The following is an 18,504-nucleotide window of genomic DNA, read 5'->3' as shown; positions in this document are numbered from 1 at the left end:
CAGTCTGCTGTCCCCACATGCTGCAAGATGGCCACCATTGTTCCTGTACCCAAGAGAGCAAAGGTAACTGAACTAAATGACTATCGGCCCGTAGCACTCACTTCTGTCATCATGAAATGCTTTGAGAGACTAGTCAAGGAATACCTGGAATAGTATAAAGTAATCCTTTGTGATGTCACGAGAGGCTGTGTCCTGGAGGGACGTTACATCCCCCTGAGGTGGCTGCAAACCCAGACAGCTATGGCTCCATCTGCTGGTATGGTCGGGAACTCCACCCCTCTATGGCCAATCTTCCCACGCAGCTGAAACAAATGAGGAGCTGATGAGCTGAAGGTTGGGGGAAGGGAAGAGACACAGTCTCCAACCTGGGCTCTCTGGAGGACAAGAGTGCTGCACGTCCACTTCCATGAGGAATATAAGGATTTGGAGATACTTACCTTTGGGAAATACTCACCTTTGGATATATGCACCTGTGGAAATACGTGAGAGACATTTGGAAGGACTTTTTGCTGGGTTGGCCACTAGCTGCAACGTGGACTACAGTAAGGCTGGGGAAAAGTTATCTGAGCGAGTGAGAATTATGATTTTGGATGTGGAAGAGACATCCCTGAACTGTTAACCCTTAAAGAGCCACAAGAGAACAGAATTTTGTTATATTTTCGTTAATTTCCCAAGACCTATAATAAAATCCTTGTTTTGTTTGAACCTTGTCTCCTTGCACTACTTGAGCAATCCCGCTGAAAGCTGTGTAGCCTCTCGTGACGTCACAGATGGTGGAGAATACGGGCACGCTCAAGCGTTAATAGTGCATGTCAGAGGAGGATACCGAAGGTTTGATCACCCAGTTTTCCAAGTTGGCCGTAGGCTCCCCGCCGACTGAAATGGAGGACATATTGAAAGCCCTTGTTGCTGGCCAGCAAGCCCAGATGCAAGCAAACGTGGCTCTCTTGGAGGAGCAAAAGAAAGCCAACCTTCTGAAGGCAGAGGAATTGCAGTTGCAGAGACAGAGGGTGGTCCAAAATACCCGCCCAATAAAGGCAAGTGACTTTATATCTAAGATGGGAGCTACCGATGACATTGAGGCATACCTGCATGCATTTGAGGCCACGGCCACTAGGGAAGCCTGGCCCAAGCAACAGTGGGTTGGTCTGTTAGCCCCCCTTTCTAACCGGGAATCGCTGAATGCTGTCCGGGACCTGGGCCCTGACCAGGTTACTGACTATGATGCCCTGAAGTCTGAGATCCTCAGCAGATATGGACTCACAAAGTTTGGTATGGCCCAGCGCTTTCACAGCTGGACCTTCCAACCAGACCAACCTCCTCGGGCGCAGATGCATGAACTTGTCCGAATCGCAAGGAAATGGCTGGATCCGCAGAGGAATACAGCAGCGGCGGTGGTGGAGGCCGTTGTGGTGGATCGTTACCTCACGCGCCCTGCCTTATGAGGCAAAACGGTTCATCAGTCAACAGGCCTTGACCACGGCTGATCTGACCGTGGAAGCTGTGGAAAAGTACCAGGCCACAGCGGAGATGCTGAATGCTTCCCGAAAAGACCCCAGGAGGGCGGCCCCACCACAAATGGGAAGAACCCGTCCAAAGGACCCCAAGGTCTCGAACCCAGCCACGTCAGGACTTATCCCGGCTCCAGGGGGAGCCAGAAACCAGGCGGGTCCAAGAAGAGTACACCAGGAGGGGGAAACTCGACAGTGTTACCGGTGTGGGGAGATGGGACATATCTCCTGGCAGTGTGGGAAACCAGCCGATGAACCTATGCCCACTGCGGAGTCCTCCAGCTCAGCACCCACACACCGTTTTGCCTCGCTCTTGGGAGTCGTAGATGGCGGCCCAGATCGACCCCCCCACCTGCCCGGTAACTGTGAATCACCATGATGTGGAGGCCTTACTGGATTCTGGTAGCCGGGCCACCCTGGTGCGTAAGGATTTGTGGGCCCAACGTGTCTGACCCCGGGGAAAGTCCTCCCAGTTTCCTGTGTCCATGGGGACACCAGAGAATACCCCATTACTGAACTTACAATGACCAGCACACAGGGAACCATACACACGACGGGCGGGGGTGGTTGATTCCCTCCCCGTCCCTGTCCTAATTGGACGAGACTGCCCAGCCTTTTACCCACTCTGGAGAGAGTCTCAGGAGAGGATAACCCGAGTACCTCGGAAACGGAGAGGCAAGACTCATCCTGGGAAGGCTCCGGTGCAATCCTCCGAATTACTCACTCCCGCCCGGGCTCTGATAGGGATGGCAGGGGCCCAGACCGACACAGAGACGGAGCTACAGAATCTGGACAAAGAACTGTCTGGTCTGAAGGGGACCGCTGAGAGGTATCGTTTGTTAAAGCAACAGTTAGACATGAAGACAGAAGAGTTAGATATCCTCCAGGCTAAACTCCAACAGAGCTCCTTCCATAAGCAACAGGGGGAGCTGTAGAGGCTGCGCAGGACCATCGAGGAGTGTGAGGAGACCCTGCGCAGTAGTAAGGAGGTCCAGAAGAAGGCAGAGGAGAAGTACAAGGTGTTGGAGAACAAGATGAAGAATGCGGAGGCAGAGAGAGAGAAGGAACTGAAAGCTGCTCAACAGAAGCTAAACTCTGCTAAAACCAAGGCTGATGCGTTCAGTAAGAAACTCAAGGAGAGACAACAGGAGGCTGAGTCCCTGGTCCTAGAGGTGGAGGAGTTGAAGAGAGAGCAGGCTGGCAAGCACCACGGCAATGCGGACGCCCTCTCCCGGCGTGATGCCTGCTTCGCTGCCTTTACCCGACGAGGACGTCGGTCCCGAGGAGGGGGATGTGTGATGTCACGAGAGGCTGTGTCCTGGAGGGACGTTACATCCCCCTGAGGTGGCTGCAAACCCAGACAGCTATGGCTCCATCTGCTGGTATGGTCGGGAACTCCACCCCTCTATGGCCAATCTTCCCACGCAGCTGAAACAAATGAGGAGCTGATGAGCTGAAGGTTGGGGGAAGGGAAGAGACACAGTCTCCAACCTGGGCTCTCTGGAGGACAAGAGTGCTGCACGTCCACTTCCATGAGGAATATAAGGATTTGGAGATACTTACCTTTGGGAAATACTCACCTTTGGATATATGCACCTGTGGAAATACGTGAGAGACATTTGGAAGGACTTTTTGCTGGGTTGGCCACTAGCTGCAACGTGGACTACAGTAAGGCTGGGGAAAAGTTATCTGAGCGAGTGAGAATTATGATTTTGGATGTGGAAGAGACATCCCTGAACTGTTAACCCTTAAAGAGCCACAAGAGAACAGAATTTTGTTATATTTTCGTTAATTTCCCAAGACCTATAATAAAATCCTTGTTTTGTTTGAACCTTGTCTCCTTGCACTACTTGAGCAATCCCGCTGAAAGCTGTGTAGCCTCTCGTGACGTCACACCTTCTACCCCCCCCCCCCCCCACCCCCCCATAAAAAATAAGTGGTTGTCCCACTGGCTATCATAAGTTGAATGCACCAATTTGTAAGTCGCTCTGGATAAGAGCGTCTGCTAAATGATGTAAATGTAAAATGTAAATGTCAAGGATCATATCACCTCTACCTTACTTGCCACCCTAGACCCACTTAAATTTGCTTACCGCCCCAATAGATCCACAGACAATGCAATCGCCATCACACTGCACACTGCCCTATTCCATCTGGACAATGCTGTTCATTGACTATAGCTCAGCATTCAACACCATAGTACCCTCCAAGCTCATCATTAAGCTCGAGGCCCTGGGTCTGAACCCCGCCCTGTGCAACTGGGTCCTGGACATCCTGATGGGCCTCCCCAGGTGGTGAAGGTAGGAAACAACATCTCCACTTCGCTGATCCTCAACACTGGGGCCCCACAAGGGTGTGTGCTCAGCCCCCTCCTGTACTCCCTGTTCACCCATGACTGCGTGGCTAAGCACACCTCCAACTCAATCATCAAGTTTGCAGACGAAACAACAGTAGTAGGCTTGATTACCAACAGTGACGAGACAGCCTACAGGGAGGAGGTGAGGGCTCTGGGAGTGTGGTGCCAGGAAAATAACCTCTCACTCAACGTCAACAAAACATAGGAGATGATCGTGGACTTCAGGAAACAGCAGAGGGAACACCCTCCTATCCACATCGACGTGACCGCAGTGGAGAAGGCGCAACAGTGCCTCTTCAATCTCAGGAGGCTGAAGAAATTAAGCGTGGCACCTAAAACCCTCACAAACATTTACAGATGCACAATTGAGAGCATCCTGTCGGGCTGTATCACCGCCTGGTACGGCAACTACACCTCCTGCAACCGCAGGACTCTCCAGAGGGTGGTGCGGTCTGCCCAAAGCATCACCGGGGAAAACTACCAGCACTCAAGGACACCTACAGCACCCGATGTCAAAGGAAGGCCAAAAAGATCATCAAGGACAACAACCACACAAGCCACTGCCTGTTCACCCCGCTATCATCCAGAAGGCGAGGTCAGTACAGGTGCATCAAAGCTGGGACCGAGAGACTGAAAAACAGCTTCTATCTCAAGGCCATCAGACTGTTAAATAGCCTTCACTAGCACATTAGAGGCTGCTGCCTATATACATAGATTAGAAATCACTGGCCACTTTAAAAAATGGAACACAGGTCACTTTAATAACGTTTACATATAATATAATAATATAATATGCCATTTAGCAGACGCTTTTATCCAAAGCGACTTACAGTCATGTGTGCATACAGTGAGGGAAAAAAGTATTTGATCCCCTGCAGATTTTGTATGTTTTCCCACTGACAAAGAAATGATCAGTCTATCATTTTAATGGTAGGTTTATTTGAACAGTGAGAGACAGAATAACAACAAAAAAATCCAGAAAAACGCATGTCAAAAATGTTATAAATTGATTTGCATTTTAATGAGGGAAATAAGTATTTGACCCCCTCTCAATCAGAAAGATTTCTGGCTCCCAGGTGTCTTTTATACAGGTAATGAGCTGAGATTAGGAGCACACTCTTAAAGGGAGTGCTCCTAATCTCAGCTTGTTACCTGTATAAAAGACACCTGTCCACAGAAGCAATCAATCAATCAGATTCCAAACTCTCCACCATGGCCAAGACCAAAGAGCTCTTCAAGGATGTCAGGGACAAGATTGTAGACCTACACAAGGCTGGAATGGGCTACAAGACCATCGCCAAGCAGCTTGGTGAGAAGGTGACAACAGTTGGTGCGATTATTCGCAAATGGAAGAAACACAAAAGAACTGTCAATCTCCCTCGGCCTAGGGCTCCATGCAAGATTTCACCTCGTGGAGTTGCAATGATCATGAGAACGGTGAGGAATCAGCCCAGAACTACACGGGAGGATCTTGTCAATGATCTCAAGGCAGCTGGGACCATAGTCACCAAGAAAACAATTGGTAACACACTATGCCGTGAAGGACTGAAATCCTACAGCGGCCGCAAGGTCCCCCTAATCAAGAAAGCACATATACAGGGCCGTCTGAAGTTTGCCAATGAACATCTGAATCATTCAGAGGAGAACTGGGTGAAAGTGTTGTGGTCAGATGAGACCAAAATCGAGCTCTTTGGCATCAACTCAACTCGTGTTTGGAGGAGGAGGAATGCTACCTTTGACCCCAAGAACAACACCCCCACCTTCAAACATGGAGGTGGAAACATTATGCTTTGGGGGTGTTTTTCTGCTAAGGGGACAGGACAACTTCACTGCATCAAAGGGACGAGGCCATGTACTGTCAAATCTTGGGTGAGAACCTCCTTCCCTCAGCCAGGGCATTGAAAATGGGTCGTGGATGGATATTCCAGCATGACAATGACCCAAAACACACGGCCAAGGCAACAAATGAGTGGCTCAAGAATAAGCACATTAAGGTCCTGGAGTGGCCTAGCCAGTCTCCAGACCTTAATCCCATAGAAAATCTGTGGAGGCAGCTGAAGGTTCGAGTTGCCAAACGTCAGCCTCGAAACCTTAATGACTTGGAGAAGATCTGCAAAGAGGAATGGAACAAAATCCCTCCTGAGATGTGTGCAAACCTGGTGGCCAACTACAAGAAACATCTGACCTCTGTGATTGCCAACAAGGGTTTTGCCACCAAGTATTGAGTCATGTTTTGCAGAGGGGTCAAATACTTATTTCCCTTATTAAAATGCAAATCAATTCATATCATTTTTGACATGCGTTTTTCTGGATTTTTTTGTTATTATTCTGTCTCTCACTGTTCAAATAAACCTACCATAAAAATTATAGACTGATCAGGTCTTTGTCAGTGGGCAAACATACAAAATCAGCAGGGGATCAAATACTTTTTTCCCTCACTGTACATTTTTACGTATGGGTGGTCCCGGGGAACGAACCCACTACCCTGGCGTTACAAGCGCCATGCTCTACCAATTGATCTACAGAGGACCACATATCTTGCATTACTCATCTCATATGTATATACTATATTCTATACTATTCTACTGTATCTTAGTCTATTCCGCTCTGACACTGCTCGTCCATATATTTATTTATATATTCTTAGTTCCATTGCTTTACTTAGATTTGAGTGTATAGGGTACATGTTGTGAAATTGTTAGATATTACTTGTTAGATACTGCTGCAATGTCGGAGATAGAAAAACAAGCATTTAGCTACACCCGCAATAACATCTGCTAAACACTTGTATGTGACCAATAACATTTAATTTGATTTGATTTGATTTGTAGAGCGTAAAATCATCTGTCCTCAGTTGCAACACTCACTACCGAGTTCCAAACTGCCTCTGGAAGCAACGTCAGCACAAGAACTGTTCGTCTGGAGCTTTATGAAATGGGTTTCCATGGCCGAGCAGCCGCACACAAGCCTAAGATCACCGTGCGCAATGTCAAGTGTTGGCTGGAGTGGTGTAAAGCTCGCCGCCATTGGACTCTGTAGCAGTGGAAATGCGTTCTCTGGAGTGATGAATCACGCTTCACCATCTGGCAGTCCGATGGACGAATCTGAGTTTGGCGGATGCCAAGAGAACACTACCTGCCCGAATGCATAGTGCCAACTGTAAAGTTTAGTGGAGGAGGAATAATGGTCTGGGGCTGTTTTTCATGGTTCGGGATAGGCCTCTTAGTTCCAGTGAAGGGAAATCTTAACGCTACAGCATACAATGACATTCTAGACGGTTCTGTGATTCCAACTTTGTGGCAACAGTTTGGGGACGGCCCTTTCCTGTTTCAGCATGACAATGAATGTTTTTTTCAAGATTGGTGTGGAAGAACTTGACTGGCCTGCACAGAGCCTTAACCTCAACCCTATCGAACACCTTTGGGATTAATTGGAACACCGAATGCAAGCCAGGCCTAATCGCACAACATCAGTGACCGACCTCACTAATGCTCTTGTGGCTGAATGGAAGCAAGTCCCAGCAGCAAAGTTCCAACATCTGGTGGAAAGCCTTCCCAGAAGAGTGGAGACTGTTATAGCAGCAAAGGGTGGACCAACTCCATAATAATGCCCATGATTTTGGAATGAGATGTTCGACGAGCAGGTGTCCACATACTTTTGGTCATGTAGTGTATCTGTCATAGTTCTTTATAGTATCTGAATAATTATATTGTTCTCTGTTCCCTTAGTTCCATGCACATGGTTTAAGGTTTTCCTTAGAAATGACATTCAAATGGGAGATGGCTGGGTGTCTATTGAGATCTCCTCTCTTCAGGGTTGAATCATTTATGTGTGGTCTTATTAAGCATCGAGACAGATGGCAGCCACAGCCTCTCCTCTCCTCCTCTCTCTCCTCTCCTCTCTTCTCCTCCTCTCTCTCCTCTCTTCCTCTCTCTCCTCTCTCTCCTCGCCTCTTCTCTCCCCTCTCCTCTCATCTCATCCTCTCTCTCCTCTCCTCTCTGCTCTCAGGCCTGCTGATCCAAGTCAACCATAAAGACATTTACACACCAGGGTCCATATTGCACCATGCGGCTAAAAGGAGGCATGTGTGTGTGTGTGTATGATTATGAGTGTATGTGTGTGCTCGTCTGTGTGTATGATTATGAGTGTGTGTGTGTGTGTGCGTGAGAGGAGCATGGTCCGTAGCCTCTTAAATAGCTAATCTGTATGAGTGCGGTGGTTGTGGCAGGCAGGCTGGTAGGGCGTTGATTGGAGGGGAGGTCCTGGGGAAGAGGCTGGTCTCGCTCCAGCAGAGCACACACACTCTCACTGAGCCTCAAACCTCTACGCCTCACGGCCTGTCCATCTCTACACACACATCACTGATTGGGATACACATGTGCGCGCACACTCTCTCTCTCTCTCTCTCTCTCTCTCTCTCTCTCTCTCTCTCTCTCTCTCTCTCTCTCTCTCTCTCTCTCTCTCTCTCTCTCTCTCTCTCTCTCTCTCTCTCTCTCTCTCTCTCTCTCTCTCTCTCTCTCTCTCTCTCTCTCTCTCTCTCTCTCTCTCTCTCTCTCTCTCTCTCTCTCTCTCTCTCTCTCTCTCTCTCTCTCTCTCTCTCTCTCTCTCTCTTTGCTCTCTCTTCCCACTTCCCCGTCTCTCTCTCTCTCTGCAGGATAAGATACCGATCTGTAAAGGCTCATTACCCTGACCCAGGTAGAGAAGCAGACTCAGAGTCTTGCAGAAAGAGAGAACTGGGCTGCTAGGATACAGGCTGAAGGTGAGGGGGTGAGGGAGAGAGAGCACCAGAGGTTGTGCTTCTACTGTGGTAAACATGCATTAGTCCACTGCCCATCTATATTTCAGCTGTATAACTTCTTTCTCTCCTTTCTTTCCCCTGTCCTTCTCTCTCTCTCTGGTTTCTTCTCAATCTCTCAGTTTTTCTCTCGGTGCTACAAAGAAACCTTCTTCTAAAGTGTTGTGTTTCTCAGACAGTTCTGTGTGAGTGCTATGTGGCTGGCTTTCTATCTTTTGTAGACTTGCTTTCATGTAATGGAGGCCAAAAACCATTTAGAATTTTCAAACAGCGTAGCTGCATTCATACCCACTAGGCATTCTTTCTCTTTGAGGGGCTCCAGCTGAGCGCAGGTGTTATGTCATAGGCTGCACCACTGATACATATTACCACTTCCCCTTCCCCCAGTGATGTGAGTTAATGAGAGAGGTGTTAAGCGATAGAAATGTTACCTTTCTCACACGTGGCTCCACCGTAGCTGGGCAGACACAGGCATACGAAGGAATTGATCTCGTCGATACAGGTGCCTCCGTTCTGACACGGGTTCGACTGGCAGTCGTTGATGTCTGTCAAGGAAAAAAAGGGTTGTGTTCATTAGGCACCAAATGGAAGAAAACAGATTGAAACAGGGAGGGATCACCTGGACTTGTCCAATAAGAATGGCTTATCTTTGTTTTAAAATGTTGTATGTCCTAATGAATATGACCAAGGAGACACAAGGATACACAAGAAGACAGGGTCAGTTACAACACCGGAGTCACTGGACACGGCACATATCTCCTGTCACCATCACTTACCCAACTTTTCGGAGAGGTCTGAGCTATTTTGAGGAGTTGTAATTAAAAGCTTTGATTCAGCAGCCCATCAATAAGTGGGTGGAGGAGCAGTGAAGCACATGACAGTAATTGTGATGCATATACAGGACTTGCTTTCCACTCTGCTGTCCAACCTGGACAGGTTATAGTCTCCACTGGCAGGGAGAAGATGCAGGGAGGAGGCAGTTTGATGTTGGAGTTGTTTGATATTTAGATATTTACACCGATGCAATCATGCTAGCATGAATATGTATAGAGTTGTACTGACACACATACTGTATATGTGAAACTGATGCATGTACCTATGATACAGATAAACAAACTCATACAGTATACCAGGAATGCCTGCATGCACACACACACACAAGCACACACGCACACACGCACGCACGCACACACACTTTGCGGAGGCGTTTAAGGTCATGGTTCTCCTCTCTGTGTAAAAGCATAACTATATTTCTCTCACTGCTGATCTGGGGCCTTAGGGCAAAATCATTAAAACCACAGCTGGCTATCCCAGCAACCTTTGCCCTCAGAACATCTGAGTGTATCTCGGGGGCCCGGGCGAGAGGGCAGGAGACGGGTATCGAGTAACGTAGGGATCATGCTTTTTATAGTTCTCCAAGTCTGGAAGAGTCTGGAAGAGTGTGGAAGATGGCTAGTCCCTAGGTTGGATTACAGGGATTTGATGGCGAGGCGTGTTGGATAAAAGCAGCTGGTTATCAAAGCGGAGAGAAGAAGAAAGGCAGGAGTTGCTCCACACTGGGACAGCCTGCCATGTCTAGACCATGAATCAACAGATCAGGAGGGAGGGATTGCTACAGCAAACATACAGAGACGTATGGAGGCTCTGACTGGTGCTGTACTGTATATATAGCAGGGCTCTCAGCTGGGTTCTCTAGTACTGCAATGTTTCTCTGCTAATCACGAAGTGTGATACTGTGGAGTACAGAAGAGTTGAAAGCCGGCCACTCATCCATCCCATTGTCTGTGAGGTGGTACCAAAATCCCCCATAGAAGACTTGGCTTGGCTCAGCTAACTCTGACCCCCATGCAGCGCAGCACTTGACTCTTAACAATGACAGAAAAGAGGGACCATACTGCTGGGCCGGCCCTGGCCTCTTGATAAACTGTAGCCGGGGCAGGTGGTGGGTGGTGGAGGGCGGCTGCTGCCCAGCCTTCTCTGGCTTCCTCCCCAGGACAACACAGGCAGGCCTGAAAGACTAGAAGCTACGCTCCATCCCCAAGGACTAGATGACATGGGTGTGAAAATGCCAGAGAGAAAGAGAAAGAGAGAGAGAAGGAGAGAGAAAGAAGGAGAGAGAGAGAGAGAGGAGAGAGAAAGAAGGAGAGAGAGAGCGTGAGAGAGAGAGCGAGAGAGAGAGCGAGACGGAGAGAGATTGCAGTCTTGGCCAGTCCACCACCCGTCCCCCCCCCGTCCCCCGTTCCCCCGTCCCCCGTCCCCCATCTCCGTCCCTATGGGGTGTGTGTGCCAGTCCAGTGAAACACAATTTCCCTCTGCAGGGCCAGACCCAGACCACTATATTCTTGCTGTTTTGCAGTTCTGGAGGGTTTTTTCCCCTACTTCACCACGGCAAGATTTATGCTTCAATTCCAGACGCAGCCAGGGCATCTGTGAACATGGAGCCAAATAAAAAGTCAACAGCTCCCTGTTTTATAAATGTGAATTTCGACGCAATCAACAATTTCACGCCAATGAATCGCAGCAGGTTTCTCCTCTGGGCCCAGTCAGAATCCCAGACTAGAATCTAATAAAGGAGGTGAAGAAACGAGGAAAGGATCAATATCATGACCAAGGACTTTCTCTCAGTCAGACAGACTGTTCCCGGGCATATTTTTACTTCTACTATCTTTCTCTCTCTCTCATTCACACTCTCTCCCTCTCCCGCTCTCTCCCGCCTACAATTGTGCTGCTGTGGGATTCAAGTCTTAATTATTAAAAATGTAACAGGCAGTGACACAGGCAGACAGAAGTAATTTGCCATGCAGGGGTAGAGGGTAGTGAGGGATTCATTGAGTCATTCTCTCTCTCTCTCAGGGGTAGAGGGTAGTGAGGGATTCATTGAGTCTCTCTCTCTCTCTCTCTCTCTCTCTCTCTCTCTCTCTCTCTCTCTCTCTCTCTCTCTCTCTCTCTCTCTTCCTCTTTGCTCTCTCTCTCTCTCTCTCTCTCTCTCTCTCTCTCTCTCTCTCTCTCTCTCTCTCTCTCTCTCTCTCTCTCTCTCTCTCTCTCTCTCTCTCTCTCTCTCTCTCTCTCTCTCTCTCTCTGTGTGTGTGACTGTCAGGATCAATGCACCATCACTAAGCCCTGTCACAGACACACAGATGACTGACTCTCTCTGCCATGCTGCATCATACCCACGTTCCTAAGTCAGTTGGCCCCTCACAAAACAGACACTATAGTCTACCTGAGAACTAATTTGGTCTACCTTACGTAAGACTATCAATACAGACACTATATAATCTACAGCACCTGGAAACCAGTGGAATGGATGGCTAGATTTGCATTGCACAGTGAAGTCGCTATCTCAGTTGGCCATTCATAACACAGACACTAGTACTACACTAAGACATTATTGTACCTACCATCCACTTAGAGTTTCCTCTGAGGCGATCAACTCATCAGCATTCACCTATAAAGTCACCCTTCCATTCATTAAACAGGCATTAAGATGAGCGTCAGAGTTTACCACCCACAGGATATAACTACCATCATTTGCAACAAAGAAGCCATCACCCACCTCAGTTAACATTCACACTGATACGGGCCCATGAATGAAAACTTAAACGGCCGCATTGAGCAAGTCAACATCTCTGGAGCGTATTTGTTGGCCTTGACACCTAATGATAACCATTTCCTTGACAGCATCTTAAAAGGATCATTATCAGAAGGATTGTTTCTGCCACTTAAAACTCTGTGAAGTGTTTCGGATCTGCAGCGGGCAGCGCCACGGCGATACTGGCAGCCCACTTAAAATGCCACGGGCCTGCAAACATTGCCCTGAGAGGGTTCAAAATGCAGCCGTCTGCCAGCACAACCTAATGACAGTTTGAGAGAGGGCATTGAAATTCAGTGGTGTCTGTCTCCTCAGTGTTTGTTTTATTACGTTTGAAGGATAAATGACCCTCTTTCAGGGGAACATGCGTTGTCCTGTTGCTGTTGATTGTCTCTCTCGTAATTACTTTGGCAAAATGTGAATAGTCTCGCCTTTTCAATGAAATGTGCTTTATGGATTGTCAGAGGGGAGGACAAAGAAAACGTGGCGGAAAGAGGAGAGAAAGAGATTATATATATATATAAGAGAGAAGAGAGAGAGAGAGAGAGAGAGAGAGAGAGAGAGAGAGAGAGAGAGAGAGAGAGAGAGAGAGAGAGAGAGAGAGAGAGAGAGAGAGAGAGAGAGAGAGAGAGAGAGAGAGAGAGAGAGAGAGAGAGAGAGAGAGAGAGAGAGAGAGAGAGAGAGAGAGAGAGAGAGAGAGAGAGAGAGAGAGAGAGAGAGAGAGAGAGAGAGAGAGAGAGAGAGAGAGAGAGAGAGAGAGAGAGAGAGAGAGAGAGAGAGAGAGAGAGAGAGAGAGAGAGAGAGAGAGAGAAAGAGAGACCTGGTTCTGCTAATGGGATTATTTGCACTCAACAGGTCCTATTGATGGTCTTGTGATTCAGAGGAGCATAATAAGGCGCTATTCAACACTCCTCTAACAAAACTTACAGCCGCTGAGTGTGTCGTGAAACAGAGAAGGTAAGCTAAGGTTTACACAATGAGATGGAGCATGTATCAGACACACACACACACAAACAGAAACACACCTGCTGTTGCCAGTGTATGGTAACTCGGCCGTTATCAGTATGGGAGGCTGAAAGCTTGTTTAGTCATAACACAGCCCAACAGCTCAGTAAAGGACCCAGGGTGGGAAACTAAATGCCAACACTTCTCTGATCAAACAGTATGTTGATAGATTAAAGAGAGGCTCAGTGAACCTGGAAATACCAGATGGGGAAAATTAATTTAGGACAGGAGAACAGGAAGCGGGAGAGTGTAGACCTGGAGGAGAGGACGGCTCAGTACCCAGGCTGGTCTTGTGCAGGGCAAGGGTCAATTCCATTTCAATTTATTATATTTGAAGTTCCAATTCAAGAACTGAAAATATCCTGAATGAAAATAAATGACACTTTTCATTTCTTGAATTGGAACATTAGTTCATCCCTTCACTGTCTCTAGTTGACTGACTGAATTAAATGTTATTGACCCCAACCAGTGATGTAGTGGTAAGAAAATAGGTGGGTAAACTGCATTTACTTGCGTTTCCCCTCCACTACACCACTGACCCTAACCCTGGTATTATCATATTCCCAGGCTATAGTAAGGGTAACAAAGAACCAGCCATCAGCCCTAAAGTCTAGTCTGTATGTACACAACATAAGAGGTTGGTGGCACCTTCATTGGGGAGGACGTGCTCATAGTAATGGTTGGAGCTGAAAAAATTAAATGGAATCAACACATCAAACACATGGGTTCCATGTGTTTGATACCATTCCATTCACTCCATTCCAGACATTATTATGAGCCGTCCTCCCCTCAGAACCACTGTGCTGTTGCCTTGTGTTCTATAAATAGATCAATGAACCATTGATAGGTGGCAGTGGATCCAGCCTTGTGTATAAAATAATGTCTACTTGCTAACATCACAGACTGTTATTTAGTTTATACAGTAGATGCATACGCTTGTTCATTGGTACGGGCATAGAAACAATCCTATAGTGATTCAATACAGATGTAGGATCTTCATTTGATTACCCTGTTGCAAGAGAACTTTCCTAATTTCCACTTACACATTTCAGACTTGATTTTTCCTTATGAAAAATGTTTAAACCCCTACAAAAATGTCCATTAATTATAATCCACATAATCATTCAAATTTCCTGTTGCTGCAGGATTATTTTCCTGCTGTAGCAAATTGGCTCAAATTAAGATCCTATATCTGTAGAAATTTAAATTTTAATAGTCCTAAATTCAATATCCTATTGATTTAAATTGTTGTTACTCAAACTCAACCACACCTAGCTCCCTGTTTTCATTGACCCCTATAACACAAGGCTATATAACACGTCCAGAGTAATGCATAAAACCTGTTTTCCAATACAGAGAATAAAAAAACATAAACAATAAACACTCATCCTGAGTATGATTCATGCATCAATTTAGTCAATGAATCAATAAAGAAATTAAACAGCTAGTCATTTACCACGGACTGCCGTGGTCAACTTTTATGAATAACACCCATAGGTTCAGAGTGGAGATCGGAGGGCAGCATTCTGACCATTACTATGTGTGTGTGTGTGTGTGTGTGTGCATGCATGAGTGCGAGCATGTGTGTGAGAAAGAGACAGAGCGAGAGTGAGTGTGTGTGTGTTTCTGCCAGACCGACAGGTCCAGGCTGCTGTTGACAGGGCTAGTGCAACACACACATGGGACTGTGGGAAAACCTAATGAGAAGAGTATGTCACAACATGTCAAAGCCCTGGTCCTCACATAGACCTCACCACTGACAGCCAGTCTATCTCTGGTTCCTGTTCTCTGACAGCCAGTCTATCTCTGGTTCCTGTTCTCTGACAGACAGTCTATCTCTGGTCCCTGTTCTCTGACAGCCAGTCTATCTCTGGTCCCTGTTCTCTGAAAGCCAGCCTATCTCTGGTCCCTGTTCTCTGACAGCCAGTCTATCTCTGGCCCCTGTTCTCTGACAGCCAGTCTATCTCTGGTCCCTGTTCTCTGAAAGCCAGCCTATCTCTGGTATCTGTTCCCTGGGAGGTGAGGGCTGGTCAGGGTCCTGTTCCACATAAACAGAGGCCTAGGGCCCTAAAGCCATGCAGGCACCAGTCAGTCAGTCAGTCAGCCTCTACCTGCTGTTAAGAGACAGGCTGGCTGTCTGGCTGGCTGGAGATACTGGCTGGATAGACACGTGGTTGTTATTGTAGAAGTACCTGGCTAAATAAACATTTCAATACTTTGGAAAGCGGTGGGAATATACCTGCTGACTCTCCTTTCCTTCCTCCCCTTGACTCCCTCCCTTTCTCTGCAGTCCTGTGTAGCTAGCAAGACCCTCCATTACTTTGGGACATTGAGTACCCCCTGGGGAAAGTGATTTAGAAATGTCCCCTGACAGCCACTGTCACAGTTGCCACCCAGAGCTGGGATCATTACCAGGGTTCACCAGGGGTCAGCTCCACTCTACATGACTGATCTACTGTATCATACATCTACAGCAATGCAGAAATACCTTTCTGATTTTAATGTAGAACAGTTCCCCCAGGGGAGGAAATGGAGGGCTATTCTCTACCTCTGCTATTTCTGACATACTTTAGTAAAAAGAAGGGAAATAATCTCTCGCCTGTCAGAATCGATTAATCACAGGCAGTGGGAAAACTTAGTGGGTTAGACTATATACTGTAAGTAGTATAGTTTTGAGTGGAGAGAAGTTTCTAACACCTATTGTGGAGTACAGTGTAGTTTCTACTTCAACACCTCAGAGCTACCTCAGCTCACCTGGCTGGGCTGATGCTCCTTATTGCTCTTTTTCTAACTCTCTCTCACACTCACACTCACACTCACACACACACACACACACACACACACACACACACACACACACACACACACACACACACACACACACACACACACACACACACACACACACACACAGCATCCCATCTTATTCTCATTCTGCAGGACAGAAAGCATGTCCTCTGCCTCTCATTGCACACAGGAGTTTGGAGAGGAGTGAGTGTGAGTTTGTGTGTGTGCGGGTGTGTGTGTGTGTGTGGCAGCGGGCCACTGCAGACTGAGATGCTCCAATCAGGGGTGTGTGAGGCTTGTGATGGCAGGTGATTGGGGTGGATCAGGTGATCACGTCGCCATGAGAGATGAGGGCGAGAGACAGAGGTGAAGTAATGAGGCGTGGGCAGCAGGAGGAGTAAGACAATCACACTCCTTTAAGAGGCTCAGCGCCCAACTCACTCACATCAATCTGAACATCAATCACACAGAACACGCGCGCAGGCATGCACGCACTCACACAGACACGAACACACGCAGGCATGTACACGCACACACGTACGCACACACACACACACACACACAGAAACACACACATGCACACACACACACATTTTACATTTACATTTTAGTAATTTAGCAGATGCTCTTATCCAGAGCGACTTACAGTAGTGAGTGCATACATTTTCTCGTACCGTTCCCCCGTGGGAATTGAACCCACAACCATGCTCTACCAACTGAGCCACACGGGACACACACACACTCCAGGGCGACATTGTGACTGAACTCTACACAAAAAAAGGTTTGACCATTGCGGTTTCAACCCTCTTGGAAATTATCATTCACTTCTTGAATTAACTGCATTGAAATAGAACTGACCCCAACATACATCTAGGGGCATTATCCTCCTACACCCAGTGCTCCCTTTTCCCCACCCTCACAAAGGAATGTCCTCTCGGTTATGGGCTTGGGCTAGGGTTTAATATTTTCCCAGTACTTTACAAATGTTCCATCCCGAGAATAAATCACCTTTCTCCCACGTAACCCGCTATTTCCTGCCAAAATTGGAAGTGTAATTCAAAAGCATTATACAGCATATAAATAGGTCTATGTCTGGATTTGATTAGAACCTTGATAAAGAATTCAAGCCTGATGCTACCTGAGCCTGATGAGCCATACATTAAATACATTTTATGAGCCCTATATTAAATACATTTTATGAGCCCAAGCCCAAAAAAGCCCAAATGACTGTGCCGTTATCCAATACATATATGATATAGGCTACTGCACATTTTGCATGACAGAAAAACATAAAAGCTCATAGATGTACTGTAGCTAGCTATATGCTCTCTTGTGTAAATAAATGAAACTAGCTCCAGTAGGCTAATCTTTGTGTGAACTGTATTACTGTACTGTATTGTATTATACTGTATTATATGGACTGGAATTACACACATCGTTCAAACCATGATAAAGCAGGAAGAAAAATGCGATTCTGGTGCAGCACATGCGGCCTACAAAGTTACAAGTATAGGCTAGCGAATTTGATTTTAATTTTGAAATATAATATGGCCTATTTGTATAATTACTTGGCTGATGCATATATATCTTATGTAATATCTTATGTTTCACCGAGTCATGGCTGAACGACGACATGGACAACATACAGCTGATGGGATATATGCTACATCGGTAGGATAGAACGGCTGACTCCGGTAAGACAAGGGGTGGCGGTCTGTGTATATTTGTAAACAACAGCTGGTGCACAAAATCTAATACTAAGGAAGTCTCGAGGTTTTGCTCGCCTGAGGTAGAGATTCTCATGATAAGCTGTAGACCACACTATTTACCAAGAGACTTTTCATCTATATTTTTCGTAGCTGTCTATCTACCACCACAAACCGATGCTGGCATTAAGATTGCACTCAATGAGCTGTATAAGGCCATAAGTAAACAGGAAAACGCTCATCCAGAGGTAGCGCTCCTAGTGGCCGGGGACCTTAATGCAGAGAAACTTAAATCCGTTCTACCTCATTTCTACCAGCATGTTAAATGTGCAACCAGAGGAAAAAAAACTCTAGACCACCTTTACTCCACACACAGAGACGCATACAAAGCTCTCCCTCGCCCTCCATTTGGCAAATCTGACCATAACTATATCCTCCTGATTCCTGCTTATAAGCAAAAACTAAAGCAGGAAGCACCAGTGACTCGGTTAATAAAAAAGTGGTCAGATGATGCAGATGCTAAGCAACAGGACTGTTTTGCTAGCACAGACTGGAATATGTTCCGGGATTCTTCAGATAGCATTGAGAAGTACACCACATCAGTCACTGGCTTCATCAACCGTACGTACATACCCCAACCAGAAGCCATGGATTACAGGCAACATCACACTGAGCTAAAGGGTAGAGCTGCCGCTTTCAAGGAGCGGGACTCTAACCCGGACACTTATAAGAAATTCCGCTATGCCCTCCGACGA

General features: G+C 46.9%; 1 protein-coding gene across 2 annotated transcripts in view; it reads right to left on the bottom strand.

Moving 5' to 3' along the window:
* The window catches only part of LOC121576779 (brevican core protein-like), a 282,893-nt gene that overhangs the window by 52,041 nt on the left and 212,348 nt on the right, over positions 1 to 18,504 (bottom strand). For both annotated transcript variants that reach the window (XM_041890233.2, XM_041890234.2), the window contains one exon: positions 9,094 to 9,207. In XM_041890233.2, coding sequence (XP_041746167.1) covers positions 9,094 to 9,207 — 114 coding nt within the window. The remainder of the gene's footprint in view (positions 1 to 9,093; positions 9,208 to 18,504) is intronic.

This window comes from Coregonus clupeaformis, chromosome 11, assembly GCF_020615455.1.
Source record: "Coregonus clupeaformis isolate EN_2021a chromosome 11, ASM2061545v1, whole genome shotgun sequence".
Classification (NCBI taxonomy): domain Eukaryota; kingdom Metazoa; phylum Chordata; class Actinopteri; order Salmoniformes; family Salmonidae; genus Coregonus; species Coregonus clupeaformis.
Note: the sequence above shows the minus strand (reverse complement) of the source record. Positions and strands in the feature narration are given on the sequence as shown.